Source organism: Achroia grisella, unplaced genomic scaffold (genome assembly GCF_030625045.1).
Source record: "Achroia grisella isolate CSIRO2021 unplaced genomic scaffold, CSIRO_AGI_Agris_v1 utg152, whole genome shotgun sequence".
Classification (NCBI taxonomy): domain Eukaryota; kingdom Metazoa; phylum Arthropoda; class Insecta; order Lepidoptera; family Pyralidae; genus Achroia; species Achroia grisella.
Genome location: NW_026712648.1, coordinates 1,734,456 through 1,754,253, shown reverse-complemented (window position 1 = coordinate 1,754,253; position 19,798 = coordinate 1,734,456). Strand labels below are relative to the sequence as shown.

Sequence of the window (19,798 nt, the reverse complement as noted above, 5' to 3'; positions counted from 1 at the left end):
TCTGTATTTTTGCGATAAGGTCAACAAGTAAATACCAATTGCTTTGAATCCTATGTGTCAGGACACGAATGTATTATCGTATCTCAGATTATTTTTTGGATTGATATTGGTTTTCCTTTACTGAAGAGTCAGTCATACATATAAAATACTGCTTTTTAGATGTGACCCAGATTTGAACTATAGGCATGGAAAGTCATGGAGTAAACTACTAGACCACGACTGTATGCATCTAATAAGCCTAATATTAAAGTTAGATTGTAAGCATATAGACATTTCTAGCTATGCTATGCTGAATAACAAAGAAAAAGCATTACAATGTAAGTAGGTGGAGCGGAATAACATCTTTCATTTCTAAACATTATTTCTATATATGTAGACATTTGTAGGTCAGAGGGTTGGATGGTTCTTAAGTCTATAAAGCAGAAAGTATGCCCCAATATCGATGATGTTTGTTTAGGAAGGTCCCTCGTAAACTTAAATCATTATTTAGGATGTGACAGTATCGTAGAGCGTTGTGAAACATAAATTGGTTTCAATTTATTCATGCAGATTAACAACTTAGGTTTAGGTAACTTAGGAATTGTTACCGACCACATATAGGGATGGGGAGGCTTTTGCCAAAAATGGAACTATATAGGTTCTAAATATTTTACACCTGGAGATTTCACAAATTTTCATATTTACAATCATTAAAAATTACTTAAATGGGATAATTACTTAGTCATATTTAAATTTATTCGATTACTGAGATTTGACTAATAATTTTTTTTAAATATATAACAGACAGCGCCAATCTGCGCTATTTGTGAATATATATATTCTATCTATAAAATAAACTAGACAACCGTAAATCTTTAGATACTACAACATTATATTATCTGTGCTACAACGGATTGGTGGACTGTTTGAAACGTAAATAAAACAATATTTTGTTTGTGAGCAATTGTAACTGCGAACGTCCGGACTATAATTATGACCGAATTGTGATTATCAAACACGTATATAAATACAACACAAAATGTGTAATATTTCACATGCTGCACATATATGTATATATGCAACCGACAGCCGTCAATTATAAAATCATTAATAAACAGCTGAAAATATGAAGTGGTGAAATAATAAAGCCGGGATGCTCGGTGAGGCAAATTGCCGGTTTGCACCAATGGATCGAGATTTATTCATAACAGCAAATTGGTCGTGTATTCCCGCAGTTGATAAATTCAATGGATCATCGAACTACTAAAATGTAAGCCATTCGCCAAAATTTTGTCATCAAAATATTAACAGTTGACGTGACTATTTATTTCATTAATTTATTTCTTGTTTCATTTATTTTTTATAAACAAAATACAAAATGTTAAAAGGTACTTTTGAGAAATTCTGACAAATATTCAATACAGCATAGAGGTTTGTTTACTAACGACCTCAACGCAAACTTTTCTATTTCAAACACAATTACTTAAAATACAAAGTATTGCGTTATATTTGATTATATGTGTAATTTGATAGATTGATTTGATCATGCTCTGTTGAATAATATCAAAAGTATATGTGTTTTCTTATAAACTTCCCTATTTCTATAGATTGTTATTTTTACGTATATAATAAAATATAACAAAGCCTAATAATCTTTTGTAGAAGTAAAAGACTAGATACTGGTAGATATGAATCACTTCCAGATGGAAATAACTTCTTATTTTATTTGCAAACATACTGTTACACTTTGCTGTAAACATATATACTTGAAGTATATTATAAAAACACAAACAAGTTGAAAAGAACATTAATAACAGTGATAGTTCCAATCTTGTTGTTGATATTTTAAAAGCAATAACACATTATATTGACATTATTAAATAGACTTGTAATAATATTTAATAGACTTTGTCTACATAATACAACTGAATAAATAAAAATGTTAAAGCGTTGTTTCTATAAGACACACTTTCAAACGCAATAAGACGTATCTGCAAAGATACAAAGCTGTTACGACAATTGCTGTACAATGACGTTTAAGACTGCAGTTGTAGAATATTAAACGTTTTCCCTTTTAGATATATTTTTACTTAGTGTCGCTATAAACGGCTTATTGTATTCTGTATTTCGAGATAGTATTTTATTTGCAATGTAACAAAAGAAAAATAACTCTATTTCATGGTTCTTACTAATAACTCCTATAGAAGATCATTGTCTATAAAAATTACTTATAGACGGTTCCCGAAATAAAAAGGACAGAGTGGTTTTGTCACTAAATGTCTGAATTATCCTTAGATGAGTTTCTAAAAAATCTATCATAGGGAGTCCAAGTAGTTAGTTGTTAACGTTCCATAACGAAGTAACTGCTGTAATTATTATTTATTACTTATATTATATTACACATATTATAAGATATTCATAATAGTATTAATATATTATAGTTAATATGTAATTTGGAACCTATGGCACTAAATTTAATGGAGTAATGCAAAAGCAATTACCATGACATGTATTGATCGGGAAATACAATCAGCTTGAATCACTTCACAGCTCATAACAAGATGCAATTAGTCCTTAATCTGACAGTGATTGTATACGCTAGCCATTAGGCGTTTATGTATTGCATGTGATTCATATGCGATCTAAAACCGAGAAAATTCAGATCACTATAACTCAGATCGAATCTGAATGTCGATTGTATACTATGAATATAGACGGATCGGGTTTGGTGCGGAAAGGTTCAAACAAATAATATTGTGGTTGCTTCGATCCCTGAACAATGTTCCCAATTTGAGATATTCTAGGTTTAGGAAATCGGAATTTGGATTTAGTTCGTATTTGGAAGGAATCAGTCATTCAAATAGTACCATGGCTATACTCGATGGATTATTTCAGGTTTGGATTGGATTCCGAATGGACATAAAGTCTAACACAAATTGCCTAAAACTGTACATATATATAATTCAAGAACATTTGCAGTAATTAAGTGTAAGATGTAGTCCGAAAGATCAAAGTGAAATCACAAAGAATAATGTAATAAAATGCTATATAACTGAAGTAACTGGCAAGAAAGTAAGAATCTCGAGTAGCAAAATGGTAGATGCAAGCATAGTGTAGGACGATCACACATTGGGTAGAGTGACACCCTCAAAAATGTCTGAGATAATCGTGTTATACGGAGCTTTTGTAAAGTGTTTTGAGGTCTAATATATGAGAGCGCTAATCACCATTGGAGATAATAACAGTCTTAACAATAATAATGTATATAAATGGATTAAAATTTTATTTCTTTGAGTTTGTATTCTATTCACGGATAATAAAAATTGTAGCCCGTCTGCTTTCTGTTTTATGCTCATTTCATTAAATCACTTTGTTAAATGAAACGGTAACTTGTACGCTGTTAAGTACTCTTCTCAACTTTTACCACTTACAACTAGTTTTGTTCCGTTTTAACTCAATTAAAACTTCTATAATTTTGAACTTGATTCTTTATGAGTGACTATTTGTTAATATTTTAAATATGTTAGTTATATGTATATTTGAATATTTTGAATACAAATTATGCCAATTCAGAAATTTGAATATCCAAGTTTGTTTCTGAAATAATTGTAGTACTTAAATTTTAACAAGTTAACATGATGAAGAAATGGCATACATGTCTCTGTATTTATTAAATATAAACAAAAATGCTCTAATAGTCGGTGGTACTAATATTATATTATCAGCGATTTAACCTTAAAAGTCGTCTACGTAGGTACCTTAGTCTGACTTATTTTAGCCCCAAGCAGCTAGTGTTTCTATTGTAGGATCAGATTAAGTAGTACAATTATAAGCCTATTACGCATGTTTTCTTAGTCCATTGCATTGACAACGTCTGAGTAGTACGTCTGAGTATCACGAATGTCACTTGATAAAGTTTTCATGTATGTTCAAGCATATATATAACAGTTAGTGTATACCATCAGGTGGACCGTCATCTTGTTAAACATTTACATAAGAAATATATTCCTGAGGATATTGTCTCTGTATCACTAATTATATTTTATTTGCGTATTACGCATATTATTATACATAAACAGTTACAATTAGCACTTGACTAATATCTGCTAATGAACCATATTGAAGTACTTAATAAGCTTAAGAATGATATAAGAAACCTGAATAGCATTTTCATTTTCCTGTTCACAGTGGAGAGACGGCGCAAAACAGACAGCGGAAAGTAAATAATGGAGTCCAATTAACTAAGAAAAGAAGAGCAACATGAATATAAAAAGAAACTGAATGAACGATTTAGTGTACTTATTATAATGAAAGGAGTACCAACATTTGAATAAGAAATTTTGTTTGGTAGTACCAAATGATTGAAAATTGATGTTTTTATGAATTATTCATTTTGGTATCGGTTTAATAAAGCTGTCCAATTGTGTAATAAATATATTTGAACAATAATATTGGATTTCTGTAGCTTTTTATTTTATTACAATAGTAATTTTACGAATAATCTAGTAATCTGTTGACGGTGGGTCAACAGATTACTAGATTATTATAGTCAACAACATGAAGGTCGGTAAAGGAAGTTAGAAGATAGAATTGAAATAAGCTCGGTTATCATGGGCTCAATATATATTAAAACACAATAAATAAAATATGAAACATTTTATATGAAGACTTTAGTCGACTATCTGTTTGTCGAGAATTTAGATTATTAATTTTAGAATAGGTTCCATGACGTTAAGATAAACAGTAGAGGCAATAGTTTATAAATGCATATCATATACATTGTACAGTCTATAAATACAATATGTCAATAAATCCAGACCACATCGTTGACAGAATAAGGGATAATAACACGTAATCAAATACAAACACGGAACCAATGGAATAAAAGGGAAAAAGCTTTCTCATTACTAAGAGTTACCACCAGTATGAGGGTAAATAGGCTCCGCCGTAATTCGGCCTCATAATCCCCTGCGATGAAGAGTTGAATAAGCGTCTGGCTTGGCAAGGCATATTCCTGAACGCCATTTCCTTAATAATTCTCCAACCATACTTTGGGAATATTACTGTGATTTCTCGATAAAATTTTCCTATCTTATTTAGGTGTTCTTAAAACAGAATTTTGCTATGTTTAAAAAAGTTTTGTTCAGTACAAATAGACGTTATTTATTACATAATTTCGCGTTTAAAGTTTGAGTCATCGAATATATTCTTGTATTTGAAATTTTTTCATTATTACGTTAATACGTTTAATAATTTTATGTCTTTGAGCCAGTTTATTACTAACTAGCGATTACCGGAGATTTTGTCTTCTTTTTTTAGATAAAATAATAATAATATCCTTAGACAAATTCATAGCGCCGTCTAGTCTCATACTAAGCGGAGCTTGTGTTATGGGTATTAGACACCTGATAAATACACTTACATATATTTTTTTTAAAAACATTTATAGTATAAATGAAATCACCAACAGAGATCAATATAAAGATCATAATGATGAATAGAAATTTTTGCATCAAACCAACGATTCTCGGAAGCAAAGCGCTGTACTAATCTGAGATACTGAAATACCGAGCTAATACCGGCTAAACAAGTTATCCTTAGGATTCCAAACTTCATAAAGAGACACTTGAGAATTTATAACATTTTTTTTTTTTTAAATATAATGCGCATGCAGTTGATTAAGAGTTGAAAGAATAATACAAGATACTATACATTACTTTTCGAAATATCGTTCTAGAAAATACATTCTATGTGTATAAATAAAAGTCTTATTAGATTTATTTCGAGAAACGATAGTTGAATCAGTGGGAGTAAAAAGACCGGGGTGAGAAGGGTAGACACCCTTCATCACTAGGTCAAGGGTCACTGGATCCTCTGCCGAGAAAGGAAACTATATATATGTATAAGGGATGACGATAATGACCTATTGTACTCTCATTACCTCCCTATATTAGACCACTTATCAGCTAATATTTCGACATTTATCGCAATCATTGCCGTCATTGTTCATTCGTATATTATATTATTAATCATCTATACTAATATTATAAATAAAGAAAGATTAGATGATTTGTATATTGCTTATCGGATTTATTCGAGGTGGTTTTTTGTAAAATGTCGCCTATGTGAGTCCTATCTCTTTATATATTTTCATCTGAATCCTTTGGATTGGCCATCCGTAAGAGGTATCGCGGTAGGCATCGTCTATTGAGCTGTTCATGTATATAGCGATAGTTATTACTGTCAAGTACTATAATTACAATTACATAAAATAATTACTTCAGTTTTTATAACACTGAAACTAGCTATAATAGAATGAACATGAAACAATGTTAACAAAGTTGAATTTAGTCCTAATACAGCTCTTCCAATCAATATAATGTACTGGCATAGGTGGATAGTAATCCTAAAACAGCTCTTCCTATCAACCCAACGTAATCGCATACGTTGTTCGATAGAGTGCTTCATAATAGTGCAAGCAATAAATTCAATGACAAAAAGTAATAACTAATGCTTGAGTGATTTTAAAAAGGTTCACACCAATAGAAAGCTACCTACTATGTACGTTACCGCCATCGATTAAAACACTGTATTTCATGTGAACTAGGAATATACCTAATTTTAGAAGAAAGACAAAATTATATAGGCACGTAAACTTACATGCATCATCTTTATATGTATTCAACTTTTATATGAGCTAATAGTATAGTATAGAGCTATAATCGTTTTCACTAATAGATGCACTGGTTCAAGAATACTAAAATTAAAAAATCATGGTGTTATTAATCACTTAGTCACTCCATACTGCCCCTTACTACGTTACTTTGCTTATTACATTACAATACCATATTAGTATTTTTATTGCAAACGTACAAAGCCTGTGCATGTCGCTAGTTCGGATATAAAGCAACAAAATAACGTTAAAAATGGTGGATTGTGCGGCAAACGGTGGTTACATACTTGATATCAAATATTTATGTGAACGTGGAAAGCCGCGGGCTCGGAGCCTCGCAATGGGGTGGAAACGGTGTAAAACATGTTATCCGACAACATATAACATTGTTAGTGAAAAATAACATAATACATACTTGCTATGCTAACGATAGAGCAATTTAATTTAATTGACTTTATTATTCCAGAAAAGTATATTTATTTATTGTGAATAATGTACGATCCATAAACGCTGATATGCATGTTTCTCGTATTATACATGCAGATCTATGCGCAAGCTACAGTTTTTTTTTGTTTCTGGATTATTTATATGTAATAAAGATACATACAATTAAATATTTAATAATATGAAAATAAAAAGTGAAGATACTTTGAAATATAAATGAAAAAGAAATGTAATTGACAATTCTTTTTCATTTACATTTCTGACAGTACCGAGCACAAATGCACAGACAAATGGATATATAAACAAGAAGGTATAAAATATAACAAATAGGATACCTATGTATTATTCTATTATAGAATAAAGATCAATTAGTATAACAAATATTATTCAGATTTGTGTAGTTATTTATACATGAATGAACAAGCTTTCCCAATATTAGTAGGCGAGATATAAAATACATCTGACTATAAGAAGTGATATTTTAACATCTTGAATTTTTCTCGAAAAGGTAAAAATCCCTTGAGCACTTCAATATCGGCCTGAAATCCAGCTTATGGTAATACCCTTTCGGCTGTGTCGCACTTCTGCAAAATTGTGTTATTGTCAACCGATTTATATTGAGAGATTGATACGGTTTGCTTATTTTTCCAGTAGACTTACCCTTGTTTTTGAGGAGTAATTTAATTTGTGTCTACCATACATAATTAAGGAAAATCTGTATGCAGAAGATTTTTAATAGGTAAAGTACGAGTATCAATTTGAGTTAACTAAAAGAATTCAATAAGAATTGTAGGCAGTAGCATATAAACTAGATCATAATTAATATATCTGTATATATATATATTTCATACAAAATTTACTATCATCTAATAACATTGCATACATACTATTACAATATTTGGAAAAAAATCACATCAATATGTGGGCTAAGAATTTGACGGCCCACCTGATGCTAAACGGTAACCATTGTCTACAACTAGTCACTACACATACCATGTTATCATGTGGTATCATGACAACACACACAATTTGCTACTTCAAAGGACTAAGATTGCTTGTCTCTTATCCTGTAACATCACTTGTCTATTCTCACCTTCCCTACAATCAAACCACAGCTTACAAAAAGTCCCATGGCAACTGATGTAGCTGATACTCAGGTATCCACGCTTTACGACTCCTTACAAAGTCTATCCCTGGTGAAATATATAATAATGAGTATATAAAAACATAAATGTGGGATAGTTAGTGTAATTTGATTTAATCTATTGAGTTATTAAAAAATAACTGATATACATTTCCTGACTATCTTTGTAGAGACAGAAATAGAAACATAAAATAATTGACAGGCATTGTTTGGGCAGTATATAAAACATTTAATTCAATCGAGTTATTATGTCGGATAGTAGGCCAATTTGTCCCTTTGTTGTTTATTTTGAGTGAAATCAACAAAGCGATAGAAATTGATTCGTTTATTTCAATATGTGTATGGACTTATTTATTTACAAGTCAGTCTCTATCAAATAGGTTCATGTGTACTTTTTGTGATTTATAATAGAATCTTGATATTTTGTATATGCTTATATAAACGATTGATATCAGTATTACAGTGTGTCACAATGCTTTACTTTTATGTAGTTGTAAGTTTGATTTATGAATGATTCTCGATATAGGTTATCTGTACTGTCTATAATAATTAGTACTAGTAAATAATATTAGTATCTACTAAAACCAATACTTGCGGCAAGTTTGCTTCTCATAATACAAATTGAAGCAGTGGTTCCACATGGTGTTGGAATCGTACGTGTATTTTATACTTACAAATTATTTAATATTATTTTTAAAGTTACATTGACCGTATTTTCCACTATGAATTCCACTGAAAAAATATATCATGTAACGATAGACAGCTCCCAGTAAGTTCGATTACATATTACTTATTTATTTATTTATTTCTTATAGGAAAACGAGGCTATATATACAAAAACATTCTAGAAACAATTTATTAAACAAACCGAACTACTGACAAGTTTTCACAAATAGTAATGAAATTCATCATCAAAACAAATAAAGGCAACACAAATAATGATTAAAAATTGTCAGCAAAAATATCTGATACTCTAATTATTATCAAATATGTTAGATTTATTTTCTAACACGTAATAGAAGAGGTTTAATTAGTATTTAACCGATCTAATTATGCGATAGCAACGCGTTAAGTAATTTACAGTGCGACTAAATTACTCGTAGAATTATTGGAGCTGACATTTAACGTGTAAATATGAATTCAGTGGGCGTAGCACAATATTGCCTTCATAATAAGCCGCTCGGACCGCCCAATAATTTATATTCAAGTCGCGCGCGCACATTTTTTGTTATTTTTAGACAAAGGGGCGATCTGCATATCACGTTTTAAATAATTTTAATATAACTGTTCATTACACTTCATTAATTTATGAAACAATAACAATAATTATTTTTCGTCTAATTTACTCATCTATTGGCGTATATTAAAGTGGATGTATAAACTAGAGATCTAATTTCGACGGCTTCAAAAGTCTAACGATTTAGCACACCGTCTTTCCATGGTCGCGGGTTCAATTCCTCGCAGGGTACAAATTAATGAAATCATTTGTACTCATGAGTATGATCGTTGGTGTTTTTATGAATATTGTGTATATATTTAAATATAAAAAATGTATTAATATCAGTTGTCTAGTATATTGATATGACATAAGTTGTTTTTTATTGTACGATGTAACACAAGCGCTGCTTAGCTTGAGTTCTAGTCTCAAGCTAAGCATTGTGCAAAATAGGTGAGATAGGTATCGTGAGATATTAATAAAAATATATTAATATTTTTATTTTAAAATCTTTAAGAAAAAAAATCTAAATAATAGAAGCAACGAATTGTGTGTGTGAAACCAAACTTATTTTTTCTTTGTCACTTAGTCACTAATTCATGAATTGCTTTCTGAGATGTAGTTTAATGATTTTGGACACAATAATAGACATTTTATCTTAATATACTTTATTTACATAATTATGCTATACATCATATGCACCATGTGAAGTAGGGTATAGCCACTACTTGGCTATAAATTTAATACATATAATCAAAAACTTAATACAAATGAATACAGAACCATTTCCGGTTCTATTTTCAGATGAGTCAGTGTATTTAAAATAACTTTAAGCAATTATTCTTGGCACAATTTTTCAAAATAATAAAACCAAGCATCTTAATAGAAATGCTTTTAATGAAATTCTGAATGACTAAAACTCATTAATTTGCAGATAATATTATTCAGATCGTTGAATAAAATCTTAAATGAGATTCATATTTTAACCATTATAAATGTAGGTATTAATTGTTAGATTTAATTTAAAAAAGTGGTTTATTGGAGTCCCAGCGGATTGGATATTTCTTATACGGAGTACTTGATTTATGATAAAATAAATCATACTTCCATACCAATGAACAAACAAGTGGAATTGAGCAGTATATGTGGATAGGAGTAATGATGTAATTTATAAAATGCACAGGCATTGCTTCACATTTGTTGGAGGCATATAGTCTTGATGAAAGTGCAGCGTAAGTTGGCAGATTAAATCTTTTAATATCAAGTAAAATACCTACGTTACATTAATAAAATGTTTTTATATCCTTTCAGAAGAATATAAGCAAAACAATACTTCAAGCAAATTTGATACATTCAAGAGAAGATACTCAAGAACGAATGCAAATTACGCATAAACCGACAATGCCTTCGATATTAAAGAATAAACAAAACAGCATGAACAGAGACGGTGCCTCAGTGCCTACTAAATATTATAAAATGTTACAATTAAAATCATTTACATTATATATAATAATTAATATTACACTTGTTTATTTGAACAATTCAAATGTTTCAATCAAAATTAATGAGGTCGATTAATTTCGTCAAAGAGCAACTTCGCTGAAACTTCTTACATCCAAAAGATTAAATACTTAATTTAGAGTTGCTGTGGAGCTAAAGAAAATTCCGTCGTTTACGGAGTAAGTCCCAGTTTTAACATTTCCGAGTGCAAAACAAGTTTGTGAAACTTGTTCCCGTTGTGCGACCACACGGGACGTGTTTATTGCAAATAGGAGCTCAGCACCACAGTGAAGTAAACTGAACGAGATACCACCACACAGATTGAAAAAGTAGACAGGATGTTCCATATATATTGATAGTATGATGTTTTTTCTGTGTAGGTTTTTAAAAAGTTATCGAAAGATCGCTTTAAAGATAATTTACTGTTTTTTACAAGTTATCTGTTGTTATTAATATCTACATTAATGTTGTCATTATAATGTGTATATTGATAATGATAACAATGTTTGTGAGATCCTAGATATTTCGGCACTGCTAACAACGACTGAAAGCAGTACAGCGGTCCACTCAGAGACAAATAGCGAGACAGCGGATGACACCAGCCTCATACCCCACTCACTACTTAATGACCACGACCATTCTGTCAAGAACGAATCCGAAGAGAAGAAAAACTGGTCATGAGTCGACTGAAATATCGAGAGGTCATACATAATATTATGACGGTACATATTAAGTTTATATAAATTGTATATTAAAAAATCTAAAGGTTATTTATTTTAATTTAATCACTGACGAATGCGTCGTTGAAATCCTTATTTGAGACAAAGACAAGTTAGTAATTGTAATCTCATTAATAAAAGCCAGTAATTAATAAGAACTTATTGAAAGATAATAGGTATTAGTTATTCAATTAAACCAAAATAATAGATTACAAAATCTTAATTGTTTGAACAGTAGAGACGGTAAAAACTAAATCAGTTATTACACATATTGTATGTTTACATTTAAAATATGGCTGCTCTATTTGTTCACCTCTGTGAAAATTCATGTTGTGCGCCGCTTTGTTGTTATTATTTTATTTTCTTGATGGATATTGCTTGTATCTTATAAAAGGTAAACAAAGTCTAAAAGACTGTTTGTCCCTATGAAATCGTTATTTATTTTGTTCAGATGTTGCTTTTTATCCGATTCTACTCTATTGTATGATGTAAAAACTTAATGTAATTTGTTACAATATTGTTCATTTATTGAGTCACTAGTTTATCTATCTATACTAATATTAAGACGTTTCCTTATTTATTTGTTTATAATGGATAAACAAAATACAACATTAAAATAACTGATGAAAATAAAATACCTGACTGATTTAAAAAATACTGCACCTGCTATTCTAGCAAAATAAGTATATAGCCACTTAGGTTTACCTTATATGACATATAGTACAAAACAAAAACCCTCTTATATATTATATATTGATTCTTGGAGTGGGATATAAGATAAAGAAACAAATACAAAATTACGTACACAAATCCTCAACTGAGTATGGTTAATTTAAGAGACAACTTTTATAACATCCGAATTTGCTACCAAGTAAGAGGTGATTTATTCAAACAGAATGCTACCCGCATTGGTCCGCAGCTAAGGGAACTTGGCTCGGTGTATTAAAGCTCACTCTCACTCGCTTCTCCCTCTCACTACTGAATAAAGTTGGAACAGTGGGCAGAAATCATAGTTTTATTGGATCAAAGAATTTTATGAGTTGCATAAGACGATATCAATTGAAGAATACACTTGGATGCTAACGTAGAGCTTTAATTTCCCTACTAATATACAGTTTACACTCACACACTAGTTACACTCATGAGGTTAGTTTTATTCTTTCTTATTAAGCTACTCAACCAATTGGTTTTATATTTAATATTTTCTCTATTTGAGTTTGAGTTTGAATTAAAATATTTCAATTTAAAAATATAAAGTATCAACTAAATTTTTTAAAAGAGCAACACCCAAGTTCTTTATTCATTCTTCTTGTGATGAGACAATTTTCCGAATGAGCGGTAAATTGAACAAATAATGTAATGACTATTCACAACTGCTTCAATGTAAGATTATTTGAATAAATAATATTATAATATTTTAATTTACGTTACTAATATATTGTTACATTCATGAAGTTGGCCAAATGTGACTACCATTACATTGACTAAATTGGTGCATTTGATTTCTACGCTTCTTATAGATGGGCGTAAGTTCCATTTTAGCAACCTAGCGATCCGACTTTAGGTATATCAACAGCCGCTTATTTTACAGTATCATGAAAACTAATCACATTGTTTTTAGATCATCATCGTCATCATTATTATTACATAGTATAAAATAAAGTTGCTGTCGCTGTCTGTCTCTATGTATGCTTAAATATTTAAAACTATGCAACAGTATTTGAAGCGGTTTTTTTAATAGATAGAGTGATTCAAGAGTTTCTATGTATAATACATGTACACCTGGGAGAAGCCGGGGCGATTGGCTAGTAAATAATAAAAAATAAATATTAAATATAACGTTAATAATGCAATAATAAATTAGAGCAGGTAGCATTGATAGTAGAATAATATTATGTTCTGAGTTCGCTTGTATTTATCTGCACAGTTATGTAATTAAGATAAGTTACAACTTTATTATTTTTAGATAATATTGTAATAGCAGTAGATAAATAACAAAAATAATGAACAAAAAGGAATAAAATAATAAAGTATTTACTAAAGGTATTTGATATTTTCAATTAAAAAAAATTATAATATGATTACTAAAGTAATCTAACATAATATGGATGGATAAATATCCGAAATAAACGAAATAATAATAAATAATTATACTGTAACTTAAATAGATGATTCATTTTCATACTTTAAAATTTAACACTTAAAATATATTTTTTAAAAACCTATATTGTTTATACATTATTGTATTGTTGGTTATTTTTACCATAACGTCTGTAGCTATCATTATAAATAAATATACAAAATGAAATACTATTAATATATACTCTTCGTTTTCATCGGCAGACTAATTTAAAAGAAGTTACTCTGTGTTCACTTAACATTTCTTTGGACTTTCTTTTTCGCTTGCTATAACCTTCCTCAAATAATGGACTGGAAATTTATACCATCAAATCCCCCGGGTAGTTTCAGAGATTAGCGGACTCAAACAAACCCTTTAGCTTTATACGTTATTACAGACTAAACAAAATAAATCTTAATGCGCAATTCGATGTTATAAGCTTGTTATTTAGGTAACAGTCTTTATAAGGGTAATAAGCAGGCACGTGCTCGCCAGTAAGTAGAAACATTATAAAATACTAAAAACTGACCTGGTTCATGGTGTGCCGACGGCGATGGAGCAGAGAAGGCGCTGGAACAGCCTGCAGTACGCCTCAGTTCGGACACTGCATGTAATGAAACATTCATTAGCAATGTTTCATGAAAATATTCATCTACATGCTATTTGATTGGGCAAACAAGTTGAACCGTATTTCGTCATGTGGCGTCCATGGTATATATATAAAAAAAAAAATAACATTGGACAATTAACACAGCGCCATCTAGTTCCAGGGCTTGTGTTATAGAAGCTAGACAACTGATGTATCTAAATACTTAGATATTTTTTTTGTAAATACATACCACATATACATAGAAAACACCCAGCCGATACAAAAAATCATATTCATAAATACAAATGGTTGCACCGTGCGAGAATTCGGACCCGCGACCATCAGAAGGAAAGTGGTGTAATAGACCGCTAGACCACCGAGGCCGTCAAATATATAGCCATTCCTGAGGGCTAAGATGTCATGCTTCTGTACACTGTAATTTCACTACCATATACCACCACATACCACCCTTCAAACCGAAATACACATTACATAGTAAGGTACTTATAAAATGGGTAAAAGACACAGACGAATCTGTAAAAAGTTTCACAAAGTGTAAAGTAAAACATATAACTAGTATTTGGTATGCTGATACAATTTCTACTTTTAGTCAGAAACGGTGGTAGTAAAAAGCTACCAGTAAAACTGCCGACATCAAAGGAAGTCAATTTTATATATATTAACGATTCGTTGAAATTGGTTCACAATTTTTTGAACTAAAATCGTTTTTACCATTTATATGAATGTTCGTAAAGTATGCTTTTTAAAGGAACATCTTATAAGTATTTTGTATATATACTCATATATAAAAATTTTGCACATATTAAATGCGTGATATTTTCTATTATAATCTTATAAAATTCCCGTATTTCTGACACGAAAATTTTATATATAAGATCGGATCGGCTTGACTGATTTTTATGAACTTTATATACATTTAGTAGGTCTCAGAATCGGCTACTATCTATTTTTCACACCCCTAAGTGATACCCCTAACATTTATTTTTTGGACAAAATTTTATTTGTTGTTTTTATATAATGTGGCATTAAAAATACATACAACCTAACTACCTAAATTCTTGTTTAACCCTGTTTTTAAACAGCGATTTTAATTTATATAGCAAAACAACGGAGTCGTAGAATAGTATTATTTACGACCTCTCGTAATATCCACGCTGTTACAAACATTACTGTCACATATCGACAGGTCATGGCGGTACATGTAAACGATTATTACAAACAAATCTGCCTACATGCTTTCGTAGTCTTTTTTTTGTACATATCCGTACCGACACCGACTGGAAAATATTTGATACTCAATATAAAATACACTCACTACATGATTGCGACTTTTTGAAGTAGGTATGTCTAGGTTTCCATTTATTTTTAAGTATACCTATATAACAGACTGGCTTCCATGTGCTATTTGAAACTTTCCTATTGATAATATTATCAAGTTAAATATCTTAGTTTAGAATATATCATATTTAGGAAAGACCCTGGCAGTTTGTTGTAAAACCTTACGCAATTCCCATAAAAATTATTAACGTTAGTAAACGGCATTTCGGTAAAACCAGTTTGTTTTTATTGCGTAAGCTTTTATTAATGTAATCGCTAACATTTTTGAAACTGTCAATATTTTTCCTAGCATACATGATATTTTCGCAAATATATTGCGAAGCAACTGTGAGGATATTTGACTCCGTAAAGCACTATCGAGAAGAACTTCTTTTGCAAAATGAATATTGTGTTTATATCAGCTGGTTTAAATAAAATACCATAAGACATAATGTTATGGAAATAGCTGAAGTAGACAAGTTTAGGCATTGATACGTCTGTTAATTGTTTATTTCTTCTTACCCCATATGCAGCTTAACTAAATCTATCCCTAATTTAGAGATATAAGCACCCTATTTGATATAGAAAAATTTGGAGTCTAATGTGATATGTAGAAATCAATATCAACAAAATGAATAGGTTTAGGTCCAAAGACCATGTTAGACTATTGAGTCCTACATGGTCTTTGGACCTACCTGTCTTATATTGAGTAAGGGGAGTGCGAATTTAAAACACTTAGTTTCATTAGAATTTAATATCTATCATTAACCTAAAAATATTCAACAAAGAAATAAGAGAATTATTTATAACATAGGCTTTCTGATAACAAACAGCCCAGAAATATATTATATTCTTCTTATTATATGTATTATATACATTAATATGTATATAATACATATAATATAATAATTTATATTATAGCCATACTATATTCATTAGAATAAATTACTGTCCTTCGTACCGGTATAATATTGCAATAATTAGGGATATTAGGCAATTTAGAATTTTGTATGTTTGGCATTTGAATATATACTGAGTCAACTACGCAGTCATGCCAGATGAGACTTTATTATTATTTTTATTGGGGCTATATTGACAGGACCTTGAATCTTAACAGCAGTTCTCTGTCAATGAGCTGAATCGCATCATGTTCAAATTACCTAGTTCAATTAACTTATTCTGTGTATTTCTGTGACAATAGCACAACACTCCTCTTTTCGATCGCGTTTTAATACCATAAATCTTGTCAAACATTTATTGTATGTATCTTAATATTACATATTTTAAATATATTTACATACATATACAATATATTATATAAATTTATAAAAACATTCGTATAAATAATCAAGCGTAATAAATTAAGTAAAAGTATTTAATTATTTCCGCCAGCTTACAATGATAGTTATAGATAGTATTGCAAATAGAAAAGAAAAGCATAAATAAAAATTTATATATGAAGAAAGTATGAAACAATCATGTCGAGAATGAACATAAAACATGAATCCCAATATACAAAAGGAAAACATTGGCAAATATAATTTAAACACAATATCCCCAGGTTGTCATACATTTATTCGTACAGCAAACGGGCTCTATAATTGGAAATCAGAAAGTCGACGTTCAGATTTCATGATTAGACTTTGCTCTTTTCTTCAAAATGTGTAATACTTGTAGTACATTATATTATATGAAATAGAGAGGGACATGTTGTATTAAAATTTTAACTTATTTTAATTGAAATAAACTTAGAACCCAGCATTATTGGATGATATTTTTCATAACGCTACAGCACATTCGGAAAACGGTATCGGTTGAAAAGAGTGGGAAAGGTCTGTTTTTATTGGATGATGATGGAATGTTCCCGCCTGAGCTAATAATGATAATTTGTCAGAAATGAATCACGATGGTATCCAGGCAGATCTGCGTGGTGGTCCATTTGTCATTATGTTACGTATGCCAGAAACGAGGTCACTAGTATCCATTATGTAATATTCTCTTATCTGTACTATTACATCTCATCAATTTCAATCCTCTATTAAGCACGGTTGCTGATGCACATTGTAACAAAATACTAATAGATATTATAAAGAGGTACGAGTAAATAAGTTTGTGAGGTTGTAAGTAGTTACTGGAACTTTTAGTGTCACATAGTCCATTTATAGAGAATGCTTATAGGCTATATAACATCACGCTACAATCAATAGAATCGGAGCTGCAATGAAAAATGTTGGAAAACGGGGAAAATGTGGCGCAAACGACGTCGCGCGGGTCAGCTAGTATTATATATATATATATAGTTATAACAATCAAGAAAATAATCATACTTATTTATTTGTAGTGATCATAGCTCATAGGCACTTATCATTCGTACACAAGTTGTTAAAAGAATTGCTTCTTTTGCAGAGATAACGAACGGGTCGTGGGTGCTTATTCTCTAATCGGGTTTTACTGAAATGGGATTTCGCTAAGCTATGAAAATTAAATGCTTCGCTCTCAAATTTGAATTATGCCAAGATGAAAATGAAATAAATTCTTCGCCGATGTCTGTAATATAAACCTCAATCTGGGCCACGTATTTTGTATTTGAACAAACTTCGTAGTTAAGCTCATAATTCTTGTTTGGTTTTGTGACTAATGGTGACTCTTGTGGGGAAATTATATTTGTTGATTCATTTTAATTAATTTAGGGCTTTATAGAAATTTAGTAACTACTTTTTTAGATTGTAAACAGTTGCTATACTGAGGCTCAACTAATTAAGAACGGTATTAAATGCCGATCATGAATCGTTATACAGTTAACTCGTAGAGTATCGGATCAAACATTCCGTTTCAATGACTTTCGGCGTATAATTGAAACTTTGGCTGTATTTCGGTTTCAGTATTACAACTAGTAGTTACTCTGATTTATAGAGAAAAATATTGGTTCTATTTAAATTAATAATAATATTCATCGATAAATGAACACTGACACTGTTTTTAGAATATCTGTTAATAAGTATTGATATGAATGAAGACACTTAGATAAATAAAATCATACATATTCGTTTATGTAAAATTAACAAAAATAAAAAAAAAATCAAGATGTGTAAAATTATCGTTTCCGGTCGATACTGAAATATATACTGAAAGTCGATTTTGGTTATACGTGGTCGACTTGATCGACATAATATACAGTTAAGCTGCCTGGTAGAAAAGCGAAACTCATCTAGACTTTGTATATGTATCCCTCAAATGATTAACTTGTTTTAGATATCATTCTACTTGATTTAATCCGCGATCACTCATTTTTTTAACCTTTTGAACCCCGCGTGGGGTTCTGTAGCCTTGCTATCAAATCAAAAAGCAAACTACAATATTAAAAATATGGTAACATGAGTGTAATAATTCAAATATATTATTACTTTATCTTATGTTATTAATCAAATTATAAACGAAACTTAAATGGGATTGTTATTTAAGTCTACCCCAAAAAGTTTCGAATTTAATTACTAAAATTTTAGTTTTACAATCTGTAGACAACTGAGAGCATCCCGTGTGAGTAATCGCAGCTTAATTAGATACTGACCGGCATTAAGTCAAGCGTTAAGTTTTCTGTGGAATGAGAGTTCTATGTAATCATGTCGCTACAATTCATATAGAAAAACGGCCGTTTGGATCATAGCTTGTACAACCATGTTTTAATGTCTGAATATAGATTAAAAAAGTAATATCATTATAAATAATGTAGTTTGTTATTCTAGAGATACTGACAAGAACGGACATATAGACAGACAAGTCTATCCATCCATAGATCTGTAAGGTTTATTGGGCACATTAAACACACAAACAATCATACTCATGAATAAAAAAGTTTCTACCGTCGAGGAATTGAAAGCGCAACCATCGGAACTACTGCGGTGTGCTAAATCGACAGACCATCTAGGTCGATAAATACAGGAGTATTATGTTGTAAAATCTATCCTTATTACAACACTTAAACATAACATAACATTATTACGACTGTTATCTTAGATCCCTATCTAACAACCCTTTGTTAAAGGCATTGTCAACTGTCGATGTTGAGGAAAGGGGATT

The 19,798-nt window shown here is 30.4% G+C and overlaps 1 protein-coding gene across 1 annotated transcript in view; it reads right to left on the bottom strand.

Annotated features, from left to right (window-relative positions):
• LOC131840973 (uncharacterized) overlaps positions 1–19,798 on the bottom strand; it is a 198,967-nt gene that overhangs the window by 129,049 nt on the left and 50,120 nt on the right. The window contains exon 4 of the mRNA XM_059189193.1: positions 14,324–14,398. Coding sequence (XP_059045176.1) covers positions 14,324–14,398 — 75 coding nt within the window. The remainder of the gene's footprint in view (positions 1–14,323; positions 14,399–19,798) is intronic.